Here is a 23,760-nt window from a genome sequence, read left to right on the forward strand (position 1 = left end):
CCAGTGCCGCTCCCCTAACTTCCAGAGAAGCCGAGTCTTGTTCTGTGGGGACCTGGGGTCTTGCAGACTTTGTCTTGGAAGCTACCCCCGCCTCTCTCAGAGCTCCAGTCCTTCCTTCCTTTTAGGGCTGCCTCCCCACACCCAACACCAGCCATCCTCTAACCCTGCGGTGTGGCCATAAAATGTGCACAGGCTGCAGGGAGAGAAGTGAAACAAGAGGGTCTGTCGTGGGATGAGGGTTATGAGTTCAAAGGGTCTTCCTGCCTCTTGCTCTCTGGGGAACAGGAGACTATAGCAATAACCACTTTCTCCACCACGCTTCGAGACAGAGCCGTGTTTAAAACACAACTGCAGCACTTCCATCTGCATACTGTTCTTATCCTGGTGTGTGCGTGTGCATTTGTGCATCTACCTAGGCATGGGTCATATTATGAGTTCTCTGAAGTCAGGCACCAGGCGTATTCACCTTGGTGGCCCTCCTTGCTGACCCACTGTGCAAAAGACACCAGAATTAGCATCTGGGGTAAGACCCAAGGTTCAATTTTGACTGAGAGTGTGACATATATGACAAAGCATCCCCACTACATCTTAATTTCCTCTGGCAACCCGTTCATTTGTGGTCTATTAATTTACCTACATTTTATTCGCTTTTTCCATTTCAGCCTGTATCCTTTCTAGGGTAAACATGTGTCATTCATTGAAATGCAACTCTTTAGTTTTAAAAACGTAGCGATAATAAGCCTCTCCACAGTGGCCACCCCAGTGTGGGGAAAAGTGGCCCTTTCATCTGCACTTATATAGCATGAATTTCTCTTTAATCTAAAATGATGCCCCAGAAAATCTCCTCCAGCCACTCCTAGTCCAGTCACCTGGCAGGATGCATAGAAGTTCACCATCACAAGTTTATTCCTTTGGGTGAAGGCCGGAATTTTCAACCTTGGCTCTATTGACATTTAGACAATTCATTGTCACGGGAAGTACTGCCCTGTGCACCATAGGATGCTTAGCAGCATCCCTGGCCTCTACCTACTAGATGCCATAGTACCCCCTGCATTGTGACAATCAACCCCTCCAGATGTTGCCAGATGTCTTCTGGGGGGCAAAGTCACCCTAGTTGAGACGACTGGGCTAAGGGATTGTCCCCAGTGGTAGTGGAAATGCTCTAGAAAAGGACAACGCTCATCAAATACACGTTTCTCAGTGTTTATAAGACCCTTTCCAAGGGTCTGAATTAATTATCACCAACCCCCTTTTGGGTTCTTCCTGGGCCTGTGGAAGAAGATTCACTCAGCAATCTCCTCCAAAGAAGGCTTGGGAGAAGTGCCCCACCCACCCACATTCTGAGAGTCTATGGGGCACTTAGTCTGAGGCTGGTGTTGCCCAATGGAAACCAGTAACACTTCAAGGAAGCTGGCGAAGAGCATGAAAGAAAAGAAGCAGAGACAATGCCCTGATCACAAAGAATCCACGGATTCCTCACTCCTGTGAGTCTCCCTTCATCCTCTTGGAAAAGGTTGGGTAGACATAAAAACCATGCATTGACAAGATTTGTCAATCATGGTCTAGCCAGGAAACAGGAAACACTCTAAATCTTTCAAACAAAAGAAATTTAACACAGGCAACTGGTACATGGCTGATGGAGGAGCCAACAGGAGACGGTGAGGCAATCTAGAAAACAGCAAAGCAGGAAGCAGCTATCATCTCTAGGGCTGGAAAGACAACAGGGTAATGTCACATTATAGACCCAGAAGCCTCCAGAACTATTTGCCAGGAACTAAATAGTAGGGGCTGCCTGGTAGGACATGGGGTTATGGAAGAAGAGAAGGAAGAAACACAGCCAACCGCAGGCGATGTTAGAAAGCAAATGTGGGGTGAGGGTGGTGGCGAAACAGCCTGCTTCTCTCTTCCCACCCACCTGTCCTCCACCTACCTGTCTTCCTATTGGCTGACCCTATCCAGCAGCCAGGGGGAAAAGGAGTCTGGGAAATGTAGTTCCCAGTAGAGATACAGCTCAGAACAGGGGAAGGGTGGAGAACAGCTCTGCAAGGAAACCAGCCATTGACTAGCACAAATAAAAGAGCCCCAGAGAGGTGAAGTGGTGGGGCCAGGATTAAAGTTCATCTCTTTAGGGCTCTTTCCTTAGGATGCAGAGAGTCATTGCAGGCTGAAGTGAGAGCATGAGACTGGCAGCAGAAAGAAGGATGAAGTTCAGCCAGCTGGGCTTGAAAAGAATCTGAGATAGTGCCTACTGTGAAGCCAGGAGCTTTGACCAGAAAGGGCATGCAGCAAACATTGTGGGGAGATAACGGGATACAGAAAAGTGAAGGTCTTTGACCCGCATACGTAAGAAAAAGAGTTGCTGTCTTTTAGAGTAACATCCTGAAGTAATTTCAAACAAAATGACACATATGTGTGGGATTTGCTTCAGAATAATTAAGGGGAGATTAGATGAGTGCGGGAGGATTATATGGAAGAATAAGACTGGCCCTGAGTTGAAGCTGGGAGTTCACAATGCTATTTTCTCTCCTTTTGTATATGTATATTTATATTTATGTGTGAATTTTCACAATAAAAAAGTAGAGTGAAAAAATAATCTAAGGCCACTACATACATACACTTTTACACCCTTAGGAGCTCAGTGATAAGCCCGGTCCAGGCCCCCAGTTCCCTTGGCCTGGAAATAAGTGCCCCCTGAGCAGTGCACGCTGTTCTGGCATTTCTTCCCTCTCCAGGAGGCCTGCACTACAGCAGAGTGTGGGCCCTAGGCCTGCACCAGGAGAGGAGAGAGAAGTGTCTAAGTTCAGGCAAACCTTTCATCCCATGAGCCCTCCTCCCCAGGCACACTCCTGCACCAGGACTTCTCAGATCCATCCCCTAGAGCCTGTCCAGCCAGTCAGACCAACCAAGGGTAAGGATGAGCCCTGAACTGGGCTCTCCAGGGTGCAGGGTGGGGACAGTGCCCAGGTGACCTATCTCAAGAGAGGAAGTCAGCCCCTCACACTAAGGGCAGCAATCTGCATCACCAGGAGGCAGTGTGGTTGCTAAAATGAGCTGGGACCCAGACTTCGGTCGTCCTGGACTCTAGGCCTGGCTATGTGACACGGGAAAGGCATCAGTCCTTCACCCATAAATATGTACTAGACACGTGGGATGTCAGACTAAACACTGGAAACCCAGACATAAAGATCCAAGCCATTGCTGGGCTCGCAGTCAGCCTGTAAGGGGTAAGCAGCAGGTCACAGAGAGCAGGCTGAGTGGAGCTGTGCAGCCTGGAGTGGGCGTGCTGCCCAGAGCCCCAGGGAACCTCCAGGATAGGTGGGACTTAGCCAGGAGCACAGAAGCTCGGAGGCCAGAAAACCTGACACAGGGGGAGGGGGACAGACTACTGCAAGTCACTCCAGGGCCACTGTTCACGGTGAGAAAGAAAAGGGACAGCCCTGGACTAAGCCCTGCGGAGTCCTGGTCTCTTCTACCTGAGCCTCAGTCTCTTCATCCTTTAGGTGAGGGGGCTGGACGGGGTGCCCCCTCAGCTCCTTCCCGTTCAAAGGGATTCAAAGGCTCCTGCGCTGCCCTGCTCGCGAGGATCTGTCTCCTGTCCTCTCCCTCCTCTGAGGACAGGGGAGCCGGAGCTGCACCCTCTGCAGTGTCTTGTAGGTGACCTGCGCCCATCAGCATGGGGACTGGCTGGATCAGGGGAGGGGAGGACTGGCTAGTTTTTTATTCCTTTGTAATTTATCTTAAAAAGCCACACAACAGGGCAGGAACCCAGGAGTCCAGACAGTCTGCACCCAGGACTTCTGGTTCCCAGATGCTGCGTGTCTGGCTGGCTGTGCAGCGGGCAGTCCCAGGGCCTCTGCACCCTCCATGTCTGGCAGTCCCAGGCACTCCATTTTTCAGATCTGGCACCCGGAACTCCATCTCTTCTGGTCAGCTCTGCCCCAGCCAGCCTCTTGAGGCCCATCTGAGCACTGTCCACTGGCTCTGCTCCCCCTCTCCCACCAGCTGGGCCTGCCCCCGGCAGCCCTCTCCCAGCAGGGCTTCCGAAGAAGGGAGGAGGTCGGTTCCGGGCGGCTGCCCTCACGTGTTTTCCCGGCTGCCCCCTCCCGCCCAGCAGCAGGGCAGCCAAGCCTGTTCCTCTTCCCGATTGCGACAGAGGCTCAGCTCCCAGCGCTCCCTGTCCCCGCCCCGTGGCCGGCCAGCTCCACTCCCACTTCCTGAGCCTGGCGCTGGAGCCCTGGAGGCCAGGCCAGCCCGGCCGCTCTGGCCCCCCGGGGCACTTCGGCCTGAGTCCTGTCCCAGCCCCGGGCTCCGGAGGCTGCTGTCACCACTGCCCCAAGAGCCAGGCCTCTCTCCTTACCCCCAGGCCTCCACCCGGCTGGACTGGCGGCCATGCGCCCGCTGTGGGCCTCCCCCGGCGTCCTGGCCTGGGGGCCACTCGTCCTAGGCCTCTGCGGTCTCCTGACAGCATCCCAGCCCCGACTGGTGAGGGAGGGGCCACGCAGGTGGGTGGGTGCTGGCTTGGATAGGGGCAGCTCCTTCTCTGGTCTCTCTGCCCTCCCCAACTGTCCCCTCAATAATTCTTCCCCCAAATCTATCTCCCCTTGAAGTTGCCCCCATACCGCACGGAGAACCAAACCTGCCGGGACCAGGAAAAGGAATACTACGAACCCAAGCATCAGGCCTGCTGCTCCCGCTGCCCCCCAGGTGAGAGGCACTGGCCGGAGGAAGCCTGGGACAGGGAGGCGGGTTCCAGGGGACTCCTTCCACCTCGCTGCCTCCGAAGGCAGGGAGCCACCATCTCCCAGGAAAACCAGCTGGCAGAGACAGTGAGAGACACTGGCCATCCCTCATATGCAGGCACCGAGAGGGACGGGCCCAGGGTCACACAGCCGGTGGCAGAAGTAAGGGTGGAACCCTGGTCCCCTGACACTCCTACTGCCCCACTCACATTCCAGGCACTCGCGTCTCTGCTGAATGTAGCCGCGATCAGGACACAGTTTGTGACTCGTGCCCTGAAAACTCCTACAATGAGCACTGGAACCATCTGTCCCACTGCCAGCTGTGCCGCCCCTGTGATCAGAGTGAGTGTGGTGTGCCTGGGGAGGACCGGGATCCCCTGGAGTGCAGCCACTCCACCGAGCTGTCTTATCTCCCCTCAAGTCCTGGGCTTCCAGGAGACTGCACCTTGCACGAGCAAACAGAAAACCCAGTGCCACTGCCAGCCAGGAATGTCCTGCGTCTATGTGAACCATGAGTGTATGCACTGCGAGCCACCCCGCAACTGCCAACCAGGCACTGAAGTTGAGCTCAAAGGTCAGAGGTCACTAAGGGCAGAAGGCAGGGAGGAGGCTGGGTGCTGGTGATCTTGCATGGGGGCAGGAAGCATGGTACCATGTGCATGGTGAGCCTCCGGGTAGTTCTCTTTGGCTTAAAAAGCCTCTACCTGCAGAGAAATGGAACTGGGACAGGGGCAGGGATCGTGGGGGGTCCCCTCAGCACTGGGGAAACTCAGCAAGGGGGAGATCAGGAAAGGTACCAGCTCAGAATAGGATGGGTGGGCAGGGAGGGGCCATCCATGGGCATAAAGGAAGCTCACAGCTGGGCAAGAGGCTCCTTCTGCCCACTCATCCTGGCTGGCCTGGCCTCTCTCTTGCCAGGTGAGGCTGGGGAGGCTAATCACCACTGTGTGCCCTGTAAGGCAGGGCACTTCCAGAACACCTCCTCCCCTGACGCCCGCTGCCTACCCCACACCAGGTGAGTATGCCCATGTTCCTCCCACCCTCCCAGAAGCCCCAGCTGCTGACAACCCCACCCCCTTGCTCAACTCTATAGGACCCTCCTTGCCACTTGCCTCTTCCAGTCGCGTGCCCTCTTGAATTGGGCCTTTCTTTCCTCCACAGGTGTGAGGACCAGGGCCTGGTAGAAGCAGTGCCAGGCACCACCGAGACTGACACCAGCTGCAGAAATCCATCAGAAACCCCCGAGATGCCAGGTGAGGGGCTGGGGTTCGGGGACATGGGGTGGGGGTATCTGGGAAAATACCTTAATTCCTCCCATCTGAAAAAATAGGGAAAAGGTGAATCCTTCTCTCAGAATGGGGTCAAGAAGAAAAGTTCCTTAAAGAGAAATTGGGGTGTCCCCAAGCCAGCTTACTTACACACACGCTTGTACACACGCACCCACGCACACACACACACACTTTTTACATTACATATTATACATATAATATTAGTCTAAGGAGATGTCAGTGTTGACATCACTGTCACCATTTTGTAGTTGCCACCATCATATAATCCATTTACTAGACTGAGTACCTCTTTATTAGATTGCACACTTTCGTTGTTAGAGAGGTAATTCCACATTTGACTCTTTTGGGGTTTTTTGGTGGAGTTATCGGTTTCCTAGCCTAATAGACAATTACAGGATGTTTCTAACGGCTGGAATCATTATTCATTGGGAAAGAGTTTATTTTATTAGCTTTTTAAAATTAGCAAATATTTGTAATCTTAGCTTCCGTTTATTCAGAGCAAGTGTGTCAGGCACTCTTCAAATATTTAACATTCACTAGTTATTTTAATCCTCTTATTGATCCTATCAAGTAGTTCTATTATCAGCCTCACTGACAGGATAAGGAAAACGAGGCTCAGATGTTGTGTGACTTGCCCAAGATCACCCATGTGGTAACTGGTGTTATGAAGACCTGTACTCGGGTCATTTACTTTTTGATGCATGCACACTATAAAAAATTATAAAATTCAGACACATAAAAATTAATCATCACCCACAGAACCATCACCTAGAACCATGGTCATCAAACTGCAGCTCGCGAGCCACGTGCGGCTCTTTGGCCCCTTGCGTGTGGCTCTTCCACAAAACACCACGCGCGGGCGCATGTACAGTGCAATTGAAACTTCGTGGCCCATGCGCAGAAGTCGGTTTTCGGCCTGGGCGAGTCTATTTTGAAGAAGTACTGTTGATATTTGGCTCTGTTGACTAATGAATTTGCCGACCACTGACCTAGAATATCCACTCTTTAACATTTTTTTATATATCTTCCCAAACATTTTTTCCATGTATGTTTATACGGATAATTTTTTTTCTAAAAGTGGAGTCATTTGAGTATTTTGTAACCTGACTTTTCATTCATCTATGTCATAAATATTTTCCATGTCCTCTTATTTTTAACTGTGTATCAAATATGACTGGCATTTTAGAGAGTCGAATCGACCTTATTTTATATATGAAAAAAAATTGATGCTCAGAGAGGTGGACTGACTTAAAAAGTCACACAGCTGGGCAGCCCAGGTGTCCAAGACTCCAGGTCCAGTTTCTCCCCATGCTTCCCTCCTGTACTCCCTTCAGCCACAGATCCAGGTGGACTGGAGAGAGCCCCCTCCCAGGTGCAAATGTCCAAGCCTTCCTGACCCTCCTCAGGTGTGGTTGATGGGCACCACAGACTCCAGGCTGTGGATGGCAGCACTGAGGCCCATAGAAAGACAAAAGCTATCCACTGCCCCACATCAGGTCCTGGGAAACTGAACACCCAGCCTCCTGTTCCCATAACGACCTGGAACCTGCAAGCGGGTGGAGACTTTGCAACCCCTCGTCTTTCAGGCAACCACAGGCAGAATTCAGAAGCGAGGCTCCCCACTCTCCCACCTCTGTGAACACCCCGCAGGTACAGAGGGACACTCTCGGTTCCTGCGGTGGCCTCTCTGTAAGACAGTCTACCCTGTGGCCTGAGCCTGCTTATAGCCCTAAGCCCCGCCCTCCCTGTACTGCCTCTCACCACCACTGCCAGCCCTTGAAAATCAACTGCCTCAGGCCGCTGGGACCTGCACCACCCCAAACATCTCCATCTCCCACACTTTCTCCTGGCTATCTGGAGGTCCCCCCAAGTCCAACCGAGTTCCCTTTCTCTGCCACCCAGGGAAGTGTCTGTCTCTAATTCTGCCTTTAGGAACTTATTTTTTGTCTGGGTTGCCCGGAGAATTGAAAAGCTATTCATGAACTTCCTTCCCCTCTGCCCTTCTCCCCCCATCATGCCGCCTGCTGTCTGCTGTCCTGGCAGGAACTATGCTGGTGCTGGCCATCCTGCTGCCCCTGGTCTCCCTGCTGTTCCTCTCCGCCATCCTCGCCTGCACCTGGAAGAGCCACCCGTCTCTCTGCAGAAAGCTGGGTAGGGTAGGAAGGGCTGGATGCAGGCAGGGATGTGGTTGTCAGTCCCGACCTGGATGCGGGAGGGGGTGGGAGGGAATTTTCATCTTCCCCATACAACCCTTCCACATGCCCAAGACTCCCAGTGCCTGCTCCCAACATAGACATCGTCTCCCTTTAGCCCCCCCCCCACACCCCCATTCTGAGCCTAGAGAGAAGGGTCATGATAGCCTATTCCTTCCGGGACCCCAGCGTGGGCAGCAACACCTCGTGGTGGGGTGTGGAGGGTGAAAGCCTGGGGTCTGAGGTCTGCCAGAGGCCCTACATCCATTTTATTTTCATTGCAGGATCCCTGCTCAAGAGCCGTCCGGAGGTAATGAGGGAAGCTGAGAAGGCAGCAAGGAGGGGCAGGAAGTGAGAGTGAACAATGTGGGGGTAGGCAGGAAAAGAGCGTGCAGGCCTCAACATTCATTCATTCAATGAATAACTTTTGAGCATGCCATCTGTCCAGCACTGTTCTAGGCACGTGGATATAGCAGTGAGTGGACAAAGTAACTCCCCTCCTGGAGTAACATACCAGTGGAGCAAGAGTAAATAAGGATGTATCAGGTCCTGATAACGGACAAATAAAGCAGGATAGGGGAACAATGGACGACCGTGGCAGAGGATGGGGGTATATTACCTTAGACAGTGGACAGAGGGCCTCTCTGATGAGCCCATCTTTGAGCAGAGAGCTGAAGAAACGAAGGCATCGGGATGCCTGGGGAAATGCTCCAAGAGGCAAGAATGTCAAGTGCAAAGGCCTGCGGCAGGGACCTTGAGAAGGAGCAGAGGAGGGCCCTGGGCTGCCTAAGCTGGGGTGGGATGTGGGAATTAAAGAAAGATGGGGGTCTGAGGCCCACATCATTGGTTGATTCTCTGCTTCCCTCCTGCAGGGAGAGGAATCCAATATTGCGGATGGAAACTGGCAGCCTCCAAGCATCAACCCACATATCCCTGACCTGGTAAAGCCACTTCTGCCCATCCCTGGAGACTTGCCCCTGGCCTCAGCCAGGCCCCCAACACCCCCAGTTGTGGAGCAAGAGGTGCTACAACAGCAGAGTCCTCTGAGCCAAGCCCGGGAGCTGGAGGCTGAGCTCCCAGAGCAAGGCCAGGTGGCCCATGGTAAGCAGGCTGCAGGGAGGGGAGGGGTGGGAAGGTGCGGTGGGAAGGATGGTGGGCAGGGAGAGAAAGTGCGAGGCAAGACAGAGACTGAGAGCCAGCCAGAATGTCCCAGCTAGAGAGAAAGGAAGAGTCTGAGAAAGCCAGAAACAGAAATGAATGCAGGGCTCAAGAAACCAATAGCAAATGGGAGTGGGACCAGAGAGGAAATGGAGAAGGCAGAAGAGTGAGGGCATTCAGGATGTAGGGGCACCAATGCAGGGGGCACACAGGCCTTCCTTCCCCCACAGTGCCCCTCAGCCCCTCTCACTCTGCCTCCCTTCCCACAGGTACCAATGGCATTGTTGTCGGCAAAGGCGGGTCTGTGACTGTCACTGGCAATATCTACATCTACAATGGACCCGTACTGGGAGGAGCACGAGGTCCTGGAGACCCCCCTGCGCCCCCGGAGCCTCCATACCCCATTCCCGAAGAGGGTGCCCCTGGTCCTCCCGGGCTCTCTACACCCTACCAGGAAGATGGCAAAGCTTGGCACCTGGCCGAGACAGAGACACTGGGATGCCATGACCTCTAACGGGACCAAGGACCCAATCTGTCACCCATGCCTCATGGTGTCTGGAAGAAGCCAGGAGAAGGGAGGCACAAGAGCACCTTCTCCCCGAGGCTTCCCTGCCCACACAGGATTGACAGGGGGCCTGGGTAGGGCCCCTGAGAGGCAAGCCCTAAGGGGCCAGGCCTCAGACACCTCCGAGAGCAGGGCCGGGCACTGGCTGGGTACGGTGCCTGCCACAGGACTCTCACTACTGCCTGAACAGGCCTGAGACTTCATTGCAGATCCCCTGGGCACTGGAGCTGCACCAGCTCAGCTTCAGGCGGACAGAGCATATGATGCCTGCTGCTGCCCACCGTGGCGCTCTGCACCCAAAGCGTGGCATAGAAGGAAGCCAGCCACATGGTCACTTGCAAGGATGCCACGGAACCTCTGACAGATTCGTGGCACTCATCCCAAGCTTCAGAGGCCCCTTGAGGACCTGCACTTCACATGGACTGAGGTAGACCCTATATGAATATGGAGTTACATGGACCATCACCCCTCTCCTCTGGAGAAGAAAAGGAGTCATTAAAAACTGGGGGTTTGGGTAGGGTTACCAGGTAAAAGGAAAGTTTCGGAGAGGAAGTGAAATGGCAAGTGTATTTATAAATTGTAACCACATGCAAATAAAGTGGAGATTGAGACCTAGATCATTTATTTTCTGGGGATTCATATAGAAACACTATTCCACTGGGCAATGTCAAAGGCAAAGGTCAAAACTAAAATATAATCCCACAGAGGTATGTCTATGAGGGACTGGTATATGTGATTCTGTTAATAACAGTATAAGCCAGCGATCACTGACAACACGCCAGGCCGTGTTGAAATGCTTTGCAATAATAATTTATGTAATCTTCACAACATCCCTATGAGCTAGATACTACTACTACGATTCCCGTTTAACGCCTGAGGAAACCGAGGCACAGAGAGGGTACGTCACTTGCCCAATTCAACTGCAAATGGCAAAGCTGGGATTTGCACCCAGTTAGCCTGGTTCTAGGAGCCTCGAGTAAAAACTCCACGTACCACATTCTTCCAGAATTTCTTTGCAGGGGTAAAATGGGCTGGTTTTCTCAGGGAGCCAGACCCCCTGCATGTTCCACAGGCATGAGCCCTCACAGTCACATTGCAGGGTGCAAACATGTTCTGCGGGGTTGACTGAGGGGGAAAATATGACTTGAGGCATAAAATGTGAGAGGCCAAGTTCACATTCTGTTGGTGTCGAGATCAAGGCTGACCTCCTGTCACCCAGAAGGAGCACTCACGACTTTTATTTTGTTTATTTCTTTTCGCCTTATTGTATTTTTTGCCTGAAAGAAGTTGAAATCTTCTCAAGCTCTCTTAGTAAATGTTTGGGCCCCCAGAATTGATTTACCGTGCTGCCCGGTAGAGACGATCTGAGCTTGAAGGATTGTAAAGGGAGCGGCTGCTGGCTGACGGCTCCTTCCTTAAAAGGCCACCATCTGGGTCTCATGTTAAGAACTCTGTGGCTGGGGCTCATCAAGATTGGGTGGCTCTAAAACACATACTCCAGGAGTCGCCTGATCCAAGCGAGGGGATGGGTTATTTAAGGTTGACCTCATGAAAGTATTCCAACCATCTTCCTTGGTTGAGAAGTCAACAATGGTGAGCTGTATGTTTAGATAGTTAAACCCTCCTGCTTTGCAGTACGCTACAGCCAGACAACATGAATCCTTAATCATTGTTCCCATGTGTTCAGATAAAAAACAACTCTTCTACACTGTCAACAATATAAAAGGAAAAACACTTTTAGAAAGTGGTGCGAAGACAGAGTTCTACGTAACACCATTCAAATGTAAGATTTATACCTTCTTGTATTAATCTGCTAGGATTGCTCTAACAAAGTACCACAGTTTGGGAGGCTTAAACAACAAAAAAATTATTTTCTCACAGTTCTGGAGGCTACAAGTCCAAGATCAAGGTGTCGGCAGAGTTGGTTTCTTCTGAGGCTTCTCTCCTTGGCTTGCTGATGGCGTTTTCTCTGTGTATCTTCACAAGGTCCTCCTCTGTTTGTGCCTGTGTCCTAACCTCCTCTTCTTATAGGGAAACCAGTCATACTGGATTAGGGCCCACACTAATGACCTCACTTAAATTTAATTTTCTCTTTAAAAACCCTACGTCCAAATACAGTCACATTCTGAGGCACTGAAGGTTAGGACTTTAACATCTGAATTGTGGGAGACACGACTCAGCCCATAACGCTGCCCATGCTTGTCTTACCAGGGTCGAATTCATACAGACTCCAGGAGCACGCGTTAGATTGAGGAGCTCCTGTCTAGAATGAAAGCTGATAGAAAATCAATGAAGACAGCCTCTTGACAGTTGCCTTAGAAAGATGGGACCCGATACAATAGTAGTTAATAATGGGACAATTAAGCCTGAATCCAGGTAGCTTCTCATATATTAATTTTGAGAACCCCACTCTGATATCACAGAGAGCAAAAAGCCAATACTGAATCCAGCGATGTGAACATGGGTACGGGAAGGCCAGGGAGGATGCCACGCCAGCAGCCCAGGAGAGAGATGGATTTAACTGTGTCAAGTGGCAGCAGTGGGATATGTCGGGGTAGACAGGCCTGGTAACTAAGAATTTCTTTTTCAGAAGATGGAGTGGTTCACATTGGCAGCTGTGATGGAGTCTTTCTGCAACCTACCCAGCAGACTTCCACACCTTCCCTAGCAACAGAACCCCTTTTCTGTACCAATACAGACATTCCATGATGTCAGGAGGAGCGGCCCTTCCTCTAGAAGCCAGTAAAAAACCATTTCCCTTTGCCAGGAATTGGTTTAGGATGGGGCCTAGGATCCATTTCAGGCCAATGACAGTACAGAAACGTCTCATTCTTAGGACAAAAAGCATCATTAGGGAAAAGTTTTTGGTTTTCCTTGTCCTTTCTTTCTTGTTCGGGGGATGTTTGTTTGAGGACATGAAGCCTGAGCTGTCGCAGCCATCTCACTGTCACGAGGAAGCAGCCATGGAGATAAAAAGCCAATCCTCTGAGGACAGCGGTCCTGGAAGAAAAGAAAGAACGAGGCATCCTTGAGCAGCTGAACAAGTCAGTTTGGGCTTCTTTTTATGAGAGAAAAGCAAACCCTCGTTTGTGTACATCACAGTCAGTCAACTTTTCCTCGCCTTTGTTAGGTTTAATTTTATCTGTTTCCTTTTTTTGGCCAAATAATTTATTGACATGGTTCAAAATCCAAAATGTATCCAACAGTAAACAGTGGAATGTCTCTTCAGTCTTGTCCCTCAACTACCATGGCCCTCTCCCTTGAAGCAACCAATGTGACTGTTTCTGATGCTTTTCCAGAGGTAACTTATGCACATTCCAGAATATATATACATATATATTTCGTTCCTCTCCACCCACCCCTCCCCCCGCAAATGGTAGCATGTTCTCTGTATAGTCTTCCCCTTGCCTTTTTCATTTATCAAAATAGGTTGGCCAGTCCTAGCTGGTTTGGCTCAGTGGATACAGTCAGCCTGTGGATTGAAGGGTCCTGGGTTTGAGTCCGGTCAAGGACACATGCCGGAGCAGCCAATCAATGATTCTCTCTCATCATTGAGGTTTCTATCTCTCCCTCTCCCTTCCTCTCTGAAATCAATAAAAATGTATATTTTTTTAAAAAATAGCTTGGCCATAATTCCATATCACTGTCACAAGACTTCTAAAATTTTTTTTTATGTCAGCATAGTATCTCATTTATATGGCTCCACCACTTAACTAGATCTCTTTGAGGATTTTATTTTTTTTAAATATATTTTATTGACTTTTTTACAGAGAGGAAGGGAGAGGGATAGAGAGTTAGAAACATCGATGAGAGAGAAGCATCGATCAGCTGCCTCCTACACATCCCCTACTGGGGATGTGCCTGCAATCAAGGTACATGCCCTTGACTGGAATCGAACCTGGGACTCTTCAGTCCCCAGACCGACGCTCTCTCCAGTGAGCCAAACTGGCTAGGGCCCCTTTGAGGATTTTAAATTCATTTCCAATCTATTACATTCTATACTAATTAACTATGTAGTTTTGCACATGTAGGAGTATTGCTATCAAAATTTTGCTAGAAATGAAATTGTGGGTCAAAGGTACATATAATATTTTGATAAAGATTACCAAATTGTCCTCCACGTAGATTGAATGTCAGCAATATTTAAGAGCGTCTATTTCCACATATAAATACCAACATTTCTGTGCTATCAAACATTTTGATCTTTGTCAATCTGAAAGGTGAAAAATACTATCTCATTGTAATCTTTAGTTGCATTTCTTACTGTGAGGGAAATTTTCTATTTCACTGTGAGTGAACATTTTCATATGTTAAAGAGTCATTTGTAATTTATTTTCCACTAACTATTCATATCTCTTACTATTTTCACTGGACAATTTCCTAATGTTATCTTATCCCAAATCATTTATTGAACAATAATTTTTTCTTCACTAATTTGAAATGCTACCATTATAAATCAAATTTGTGTATGAATTTGAATTTACTTCTGGATTTTCCATTCTCTTCCCTCTGTTTTTTTTTTAATTTGTTAGCACCATAGTCTTTCAACTATTTTAGCTTTATATTTTAATATCTATTTGAGCTCCTTTTAATCTTCTTTTTCAAAATTTTCCTAACTATATTTTCTTATTTCTTATTCCACATGAACTTTAAGATCAACTTATCTAGTACTCCCCTCCAAAGAACTCCTATTGGTATTTGTATTGAGATTGCATTACACATCTAGATTACTTAGAGAGAATTGACATCTTCCTAGTGTTAGTCTTCCTTTCAAGAACATAGTTTTCCTTCCTATTTGTTGATTCCTTTTGTGTCACTCGGTAGTATTTTAATTTTTAAAAATATAGATCTTGAGTATTTCTTGTTAAGTTCATTCATTCACAGGTGCTGTATCCCTGTGTTATAGAAGGGGATCTTTTCTATCTTTTAATTTTTTCTACTTAGCCACCTACTAAATTCTCTTATTAAGTACTAGAGGACCGGTGCACTAAATTCATGCACTGGAGGAGGGAGTCCCTGAGCCCAGCCTGTGCCCTCTCACAGTCTGGGACCCCTCAGGGGATGTCCACCTGCCAGCTTAGGCCCGATCCCCCAGGCTGGCAGTCATACATCCCTCTCGCAGGCCGGAGCTCTTGCAATCCTGGACCCCTCACTCCTTACTGCCCACCTGCAGCAGAGGCAGGAAAGGCTCCCGCCACTGTCATGCACTTGCCAGCCATGAGCCCAGCTTCTGGCTGAGCAGTACTCTCCCTGTGGGAGCGCACTGACCAGGGGCAACTCCTGCATTGAGCAACCGCCTCCTGGTAGTCAGTGCACGTCATAGTGACCGGTAGTTCCACCATTCAGTCGATTTGCATATTAGGGTTTTATTGTATAGGATAATAGTTTTGCAGTGATTATCTTAGGGTGTCACCTATAAATAATGTGAAACTTATCTCTGTCTAACTTTTATATTTCTAATATTTTTTAAAGAAGCATTTTTTTAAAATAAACTTTTAAAAATATATTTTATTGATTTCAGAGAGGAGGGGAGACATAGAAATGTCAATGATGAGAGAGAATCATTGATCAGCTGCCTCCTGCATGCCCCACACTGGGAACCAAGCCCACAACCCAGGCACATGCACTGACCAGGAATGGAACCGTGACCTCCTGGTTCATAGGCTGATGCTCAACCACTGAGCCACGCTGGCCAGGCTATGATTGCTTTTTTAATATTGGCCTTGTATCTTACAACTTTGCTAAATTCACTTATTAGTTCTAAGAAAGTTTTTGTAGATTCCTTGGTGCTTTTACATAGACAATCACAATCATGTTATCTTTAAACAAAGACAGTTTTATTTCTTCCTTTCCATTTTGTATGCTTTTTATTTATTCTCATGCCTAATTAAGATAATGGCTAGGACTTCCAGTGTGATACTGAATAGGAATTCTGGTCAAAAACTCCTTACAGCCAAATGATCATTTCTGTCAGAGCATTTACACTTAGTGCGGCATTTATAGGCTAGCTATAGCAATTGTACAAACACTAATATGCCTAACAATTGGAGAAGCCAGTGTGGAATAGGGATAGCCAAAAAGAAACAACTAATATGTTCTATAAAGCCATTACATACATTTTTATATTCTTGTACTAATTTGATTACTCTTTTCCCACCTGGATCTACTGCTACTTGTACCTTATAATAAACCTGTGCAGAATTATTTAGGACAGAAATCAGCTGATGGTTAGATAGATCCAGTTCTTGCACAGGTCATTTTCCATAGGTATTATATCCTAAGGAGACTTTAATTCAACTCCCAATACATTTGATAATCAATATCAGTATTATCATAAGACATTTTCATGAGGTAGTCAAATCTTACCAACACCACCAGTATTACACCTTATCGCAGTATGATATCTTATGTAACAGATGTAGTCTGAAAATTATGAGTTAAAAGATACTGGCATAGCCCCAGTCAGCTGGCATGGCTCAGTGGTTGAGTGACGACCTATGAACCAGGAGGTCACGGTTGGATTCCTGGTCAGGGCACATGCCCAGGTTGAGGGCTCGATCTCCAGTGTGCGGCATGCAAGAGGCAGCCAATCAATGATTCTCTCTCATCATTGATGTTTCTCTCTCCCTCTCTCTTCCTCTCTGAAATCAATAAAAAATGGTTTTTTTAAGATAGTAAAAATGATGTGGGAAATAGAGCTGAAGAGGGATTTTCAGGGACTAGTTCTTATAGATAAGCCCTGCTAATGTGGGAATAAAGGAAGTCAGGTTTGGGGGTGGGAGGGAGAGAGATACTGGCATATTACTGAAGTTCCATTTAGTCATTTTCAGTTGGTGTAAATCACCATCATATCATATGAGCAGGATATCTCCTAGAGCAATGTCCATTCAGGCTGCCATGGGACCTTATCAAGTTACAAAAGCAGGGGTTGTTTCAGCAAACATAGCTTTACCCTTTCTAGGCATCTGGTATAATTATCTAAGAGATAATATTATTCTCTTGTTCTGAGTCTTTCTAGAGGCATTAATACTATGTTGGATTTCCCTCATTGCATAACCCACTTATTCCTTTACTCTCAGCTATTATTTCTCTTTTTCACCATTTATTTTTCTCCCAACATTTCCACCTTTGGAAAGTACATTAGTTCAGCCACTGTGCTGGTCCAGATTGCTGGCAGCAGTTCTAGTTTAGCAAGTCCCTCCCTGACAGTCAACTCGCATTCATAAAGGATGGAACTAATGGGCTGACCCAATCACTAGGCAATGCAGCAGAATTCACTGTTAACCCTGACTTTGCCAGATCAGTGAAGGCACAGTACACCCTATCAGGTCCTCAGGAATTCTGGCATGAAGGTTTAAAGGTATGATTAATGTTGCTTGCTTAGGAATCCTCCCTGCTTCCAGCACCCATAGTTGCACCCTTGATCCTGGAACCATTGCATCATATAGGGAAAAAAAAGTTGAAATGATGTGGGGAAGACCGGTATAGTGACACCACCATTCTCCCTAACCCCCTCTTTCCCATCTCCTCCAGAAAATTGGAGGAATCTATCCAGGAGGAACCCACTTGGCCCCCCTTGTGTTGAGTGTGAGCACACACTCGGAAAGGCATGCAAGCTAGTCTCTCTTGCTTTTATCTTCCCCATTTTAATTTTTTTATTGATTTATGAGAGAGAGAGAGAGAGAGAGAGAGAGAGAGAGAGAGAGAGATTTGTAGTTCCACTTATTTATACATTCACTGGTTGATTCTTGTATATGCCCTGACCAGAGATCAAACCCATAATCTTGGCGTACTGGGACAATACTCTAACCAACTGAAATACCAGGCCAGGGCTATCTCTCCCCATTTTAGACAGCAATTGTTTCAAGTGCCCATTCCAATTCTCTGTTAGACCATTACTCTGAGGATGATATGCAACATGATTTGTCCATTTGATATGATATCTCTTTGCCTACTGTTGGGCACTATGGGCTATAAATAGCATGCATCCCTTGGTCTAAAGAAACATTAACTCAGAGGCCAAATTTGGTACAGTATCTTCTACTAGTATACCAATCCTTTTGTAGTATTTTGAGCATCTGTGTTGTTAAAGAACAAAAATTCAACCAAGTAAATTTAAGATCTAATTGGCTTTATATAATGATTCATGAAGCAGGAAGCATCCCATGTGGTAAACTCAGGAGCTATAAGTTTCTATAGGCTGAAACAGGGTGGGACAAGGAAGTTAAAAGAGTGGATGGTTTCAAGCAAAGTCATCTTCCCTTAGGAGAAGGCAAGGGGTCTTATCAGGCAGGTTACCTCACTAGTGCTGACCAGAAAATTCTAGACTGACTGGTTTAAAATTCCACTCCTGGGAGAGGCTGAAACTGCAATTAAGTTAGGCTTACCATAGTGACTCCATTTTGGGTAGGTTGTTTATTTTTAACTGTGTCTACCACCAGGTATGCAAAGTCCAGAATGTCTATCCCTGTCAGGACCCTGGGGCTACCAGCATTGGTCCAATGTAATCTACTTGCCAACTAGCAGGGCCTCCCCAACCCCACACCCAGTGAGATCTTCCCAAGAGCCAGTTTCTGTCTCTTTTGTTGAAAGAACAGTTCTTGCTGGCATTTTTGAGCTTCACAGGGTGCAAGAGGCGTATATCTATATTCAGCCCATTTCTGCATTACTACAGCACCCACATGTCCACTCATTTCATGGGTCCAAGTGGCCATCTCAAGAGAGCACACCATCAGGTCCACTTGACAGTTCCAATCACCTTCTGAATCTGGAGGAAGGTTCTTCTGATGAGCATTGACATGTCCTACTTTAACAGACCCCTTATATTCCCCGAGTGATTTCTACAAGGCCATGCCCCATACAGGCATCCCCTTAAGTGCAGTTTTCCATCACCTATCTACCTTAACCATATGGCTAGGCCATTTGCTATTGCCCATGAGTCTGTAAAAACCCAAACATAGGATTTTGAGGTGGTTTGTTGTTGTTGTTGTTTTACCATTGTTCAATTCTTTCATCACTGCTAGAAAACAGCATGCAATTCAACCCAGTGAGAGATGGCCTGTTTCAATCAGCCTTCCATTGAACAGTCTTACTGCAGCAGCTTTCCATACAGGACGCTGTCCATTCATCTTAGAACTACCATCAGTTTTCATCCAAACTTTCGCCTTAATTCCATCAACCATTGCATCTGCATATTCTCCTAATCTAATGTAACCTCACCCCCATTAAGACTTCACCACTGTGATTTTGGAATTACAATGCATTGGGATCCTGTGTCAAGGAGTCCCAGAAAAGTCTTTCCCCAACCATTTTGTCCACACATGCATATGGTCTTGGATCCCCAGCTGGGGCTTAGGCCAAGAGGGTCCTAACTTCTCAAATCTGTGTTTGGTCAAGAATTAAGGTCTGACCCAGTACTCCATTTTATTTTCATCTTAGTACTCTCTTTTATTTTCATATTACCAATAACACCAACCAAGGATCTGTATGTTTAGCCTGCTTCCTTTCATTTTGCATTTACTTACATATCCAATATAGGAATCAAGTCTACCATCATTTATACATTCCATTATTACTAACGGCAGCACAGATACAGTTTCAGACCATGAGTGACTAGGTAGCCATCCAGAGACCAAAGCATCAGAGATTTCTCATCCCTCCCCCACTTCATACTTTCTTTTCCCAAACCACATGTTTCTGTGAGCGGGGGCTGTTTTTACCCAATCCCACTTCTGACACCAATTAATACAATCCATTTTTATTCACAACATTTCTGACACCAAATGTGTGGGTTTTCCACACCAGTATATTCTCCAATTCTCTGCAGACACTAACTAGGTGTCTTACAATTTAATTCCATTTTGATACTAACTACCCAGAGTTAGCAAGTTACACACAATTCTGTCCAACTTGGATTCAAATCAGGGGTTCCCAAGACCCCTTTTCCGTTTTGATAATTTGCTATAACAATTTACAGAACTCAGGAAAACACTTTACTTATTACTACAGGTTTATTATGAAGAATATTATAAAGGACACAAATGAGCAGCGAGATAAAGAGATACATAGTGAGAGGTTTGGAAGCGTCCTGACCACAAGAGCTTCTGTCCCCATGGAGCTTGGGGCGCGACACCACCCAGCTCATGGAGTATTCACCAACCTGGGAGCTCTCTGGGCCCTGTCATTTAGAGATATTTATGGAGGCAGCTTCATCATGTAAGAATGATCGCTTATTAACTCGATTTCCAGCCCCTCTCCCATTCCTGGAGGATGGGTGGGTAGAACTGATAGTTCCAATGCCAAATACATATATTTTTACATATAAACTAGAGGCCCGGTGCACAGATTTGTGCACATTGAAAGGAAATTAATTAGAAGAAATATTTCAGAGTCAGGGGAGGGACCACGGGAGGTTGGCTCCAGGGTGTGTCCAGCCCCTCTCACCCTGTCCTGATTGGCTGGACCCCAATAGCAAGCTAACCTACCAGTTGGAGTGTCTACCCCCTGGTGGTCAGTGTGCATCATCGTGACTGGTCAAATGGTTGGATACTAAGCCATATTAGGCTTTTATTATATGGGATATTATATATATACTAGTGGCCCGGTGCACGAAATTCGTGCACGGGGAAGGGTGTGTTCCTCAGCCTGGCCTGTACCCTCTCCAATTTGGGACCCCTCGAAAAATGTCCTGCCAGTTTACAGGGATTGGTCCTAAACCAGTAGTTGGACATCCCTCTCATAATCCGGGACTGCTCTGCCCACACTGCAGCCACCGACCGCTACTGCCTCAGCCACTGCCTGCCCAAGATCCATGGCTGTGGGGAGAGGGCCTGCGCCCACGCCCCGCAGAGAATCAGCTGGGTGGGAGTGCTGTACGCTGGCAGTGGGGCCAAGGACCGGTCCCTGGACCCCGCCAAGTGGGCCCAGCTGCAGAGGAGCCTGGATAAGAAGCTGGGCGAGCTAAGCAGCCAGAGGAGGAGCAAAAGGAGGGAGAAGGAGATGTGAGCCAGCCCTCACACCCTCCGGCCTTTTCTTAGCAAATGCAAGTGGGAGCAAGCGGCTGTCCATGGTGCTTTCTGTGCCTTATAGCTGCTCCGGTGATGTGACCAGGGCTGCATGAGCAAGCCAGGGGCCTCTGGGAGGGGGTGGGTGGGCCCAGCGTGTCATGCCTTGCGCTGGGGTGGGGGCGGGCTGCAGTGGCTGTTCTCTGGACCTTCTGGGGAGAGCCGCCCCAGGTCTGTTTTGCTGGCACCAGGGCCCCCTGGGGCTCTCCGAGGTCCCTCGCCAACTGCCTTAAGAGAACCTTTAAGAGAGGTTCCGGGAGTCCAGGTTGTGGCCTGGCCTGCGCCCCACCCTCCTGCCCTCCGATCGCCATGGCGATGGAGGGGTGCAGGCCCTCCCGCCCTTCAGTTGCCATGGTGGGGGTCCAGGGTTGATGCCTGGACTGCGCCCCGCCCTCCAGCCCTCCGATCGCCATGGCGATTGAGGGACGCAGGCCCTCCCGCCCTTCAATTGCCATGGTGGGGGTCTGCGGCTGCTGCCTGGCCTGTGCTCCGGCCTTCCTGCCCTCCGATTGCCATGGCGGGGGTCCAGGGTTGCTGCCTCGCCTGGGCTCAGGCCCTCCCGCCCTCCGATCACCATGGCAATTGAGGGACGCAGGCCCTCCCGCCCATCAGTTGCCATGGTGGGGGTCCGGGGTTGCGGCCTGGCCTGCACCCCCCCTCCCGCCCTTCGACCGCCATGGTGGGGGTCCGCGGTTGCTGCCTGGCCTGCAGCACGGCCCTCCCGCCATCCTATCGCCATGGCGGTCGAGGGACACAGGCCCTCCCGCCCTCCGATCGCCATGGCGGTGGTCCGGTGTTGCGGCCTGGCCTGCGCTCCGGCCCTATGCCCTTCAATCGCCATGGTGGGGGTCCGCGGCTGCTGCCTGGCCTGCGCTCCGGCCCTCCTGCCCTCCGATCGCCATGGCGGGGGTCCAGGGTTGCTGCCTGGCCTGCAACACGGCCCTCCCGCCCTTCAATTGCCATGGCAGGGGTCTGGGGTTGATGCCGCCCTCCCATCGCCATGGCGGAGAGGGTTGCGGCCTGGCCTGCGCCCTGCCCTCCCGCCCTTCAATTGCCATGGTGGGGGTCCGTGGTTGCTGCCTGGCCTGCAACACGGCCCTCCCGCCCTCCGATCACCATGGCGGGGGTCCGGGGTTGTTGCCTGGCCTGCACCCTGCCCTCCCGCCCTTCCACCGCCATGGTGGGGGTCCGCGGTTGCCGCCTGGCCTGGCTCCGGCCCTCCTGCCCTCCAATTGCCCTGGCGATCAGGGCCACAGGCCAGCCGGCAACCCCAGCTTTCCCACGGCAATCACCCGCTGGGGGGTGGGGAAAGGCAGCCGTTGCCCACCCCCCAACTCTTGCCTGCCGCCTGGGTTGCTGATCACCATTCTTCAGTCCTTCCCCTTTCGCCTCTCATCATTGTGAGTATGCAAATTAACCGCCATTCGTGCACTGGGGGGGGGGGGGGGAGTGTCCCTCAGCCCAGCCTGCCCCCTCTCACATACTGGGAGCCCTCAGGCATTGACCCCCATCACCCTCCAATCGCAGGATCGGCCCCTTGCCCAGGCCTGACGCCTCTGGCCTAGGCGTCCGGCCCGGGCAGCGGGGACCCGCAGTTGCAGCGGCCCTGTGATCCTGGGCTTCGCTTTAGGCCCAGGCAAGGGGCCCCTAGCTCCTGGGACTGCCAGCTTCCACCGTGCCCAGCTCCCATCGCTGGCTCCACCCCTACTTCCTGCTATCACTGGCCAGGGTGGAAAAGGCACCTGATTCTCCGATCATGGCTGGGGGGCAGGGCAAAGGCGGCCCCAGGGCTGCCTTTGCTCTGCCCCCCAGCTCTTAGCTCCCCCCTGGGTTTCCGATCACTGTCAGTGGCAGGGGGCTTCTTCCTGCTTTCCCTTTCGCCTCCCTGCATTGTGCCTACATATGCAAATTAACCGCCATCTTGTTGGCAGTTAACTGCCATCTCAGTTGGCAGTTAATTTGCATATAGCCCTGATTAGCCAATGAAAAGGGTATCGTCGTACGCCAATTACCATTTTTCTCTTTTATTAGTGTTGATTGTTCAACCTCACCAAGTCATTAAAATACATATTAAAATAACAAGATACTATTTCATGCATATCAGATTCAGCAAAAATTAAGAAATCTGATGATACCAAGAACTGACAAGGATTTAGAGCAGTGATGGCAAACCTTTTGAGTTTGGCGTGTCAGCATTTTGAAAAACCCTAACTTAACTCTGGTGCCGTGTCACATATAGAAATGTTTTGATCTTTGCAACCATAGTAAAACAAAGACTTATATTTTTGATATTTATTTTATATATTTAAATGCCATTTAACAAAGAAAAATTAACCAAAAAAAGGAGTTCGCGTGTCACCTCTGACACGCGTGTCATAGGTTCGCCATTACTGATTTAGAGCAACCAGAGCTCTCATACGTTACTAAGGATAATATAAATAAATAAAATCATTTTGAAGAGCAATTCAGCCATATATGAGATATTTGTAGAAAATTATAAGAATATGCATGAAAATGATGAAATCAAATTCAGGATATATAAAGGTCCTCAATTTCACACACAATGTCTCATTTTTTAAGCTAAGTCATGGTCACATGTGTGATTAGATACTATTATCTACACTTTTTTACATGCCAGAAATATTTCATTAAAAATATTTTTAAAAAAGAAAGCAATAGAGAGAACGTACAGGTTCCAGTAATAACAGACTAGGTTTTTTTTAGTCCAAACCTCTGGCTGAAAGCAACTAAAAA

General features: G+C 49.0%; 2 protein-coding genes across 4 annotated transcripts in view; one reads left to right on the top strand and one right to left on the bottom strand.

The window, feature by feature from the left end:
* Nucleotides 1-4,239: 4,239 nt before the first annotated feature.
* LTBR (lymphotoxin beta receptor) lies at nt 4,240-10,560 on the top strand. Of its 3 annotated transcripts, XM_059682002.1 has the most exons (10): nt 4,240-4,482; nt 4,608-4,704; nt 4,956-5,081; nt 5,161-5,313; nt 5,658-5,754; nt 5,901-5,992; nt 8,072-8,179; nt 8,505-8,530; nt 9,093-9,321; nt 9,648-10,560. In XM_059682002.1, the coding sequence occupies exons 1-10, from the start codon at nt 4,390-4,392 to the stop codon at nt 9,890-9,892; spliced, it is 1,266 nt and encodes a 421-aa protein (XP_059537985.1). In that variant the 5' UTR covers nt 4,240-4,389; the 3' UTR covers nt 9,893-10,560. The 3 variants fall into 3 exon arrangements, with proteins under 3 accessions (XP_059537985.1, XP_059537986.1, XP_059537987.1); XM_059682003.1 differs by lacking the exon at nt 9,648-10,560 and having other exon boundaries at nt 8,505-8,592; nt 9,093-9,229; XM_059682004.1 differs by lacking the exons at nt 8,505-8,530; nt 9,648-10,560 and having other exon boundaries at nt 9,093-9,297.
* Nucleotides 10,561-10,696: 136 nt separating this feature from the next.
* The window catches only part of VAMP1 (vesicle associated membrane protein 1), a 58,192-nt gene continuing 45,128 nt past the window's right edge, over nt 10,697-23,760 (bottom strand). The window contains exon 5 of the mRNA XM_059682008.1: nt 10,697-12,943. Coding sequence (XP_059537991.1) covers nt 12,891-12,943 — 53 coding nt within the window. The 3' untranslated portion in view covers nt 10,697-12,890. The remainder of the gene's footprint in view (nt 12,944-23,760) is intronic.

Source organism: Myotis daubentonii, chromosome 2, assembly GCF_963259705.1.
Source record: "Myotis daubentonii chromosome 2, mMyoDau2.1, whole genome shotgun sequence".
Classification (NCBI taxonomy): domain Eukaryota; kingdom Metazoa; phylum Chordata; class Mammalia; order Chiroptera; family Vespertilionidae; genus Myotis; species Myotis daubentonii.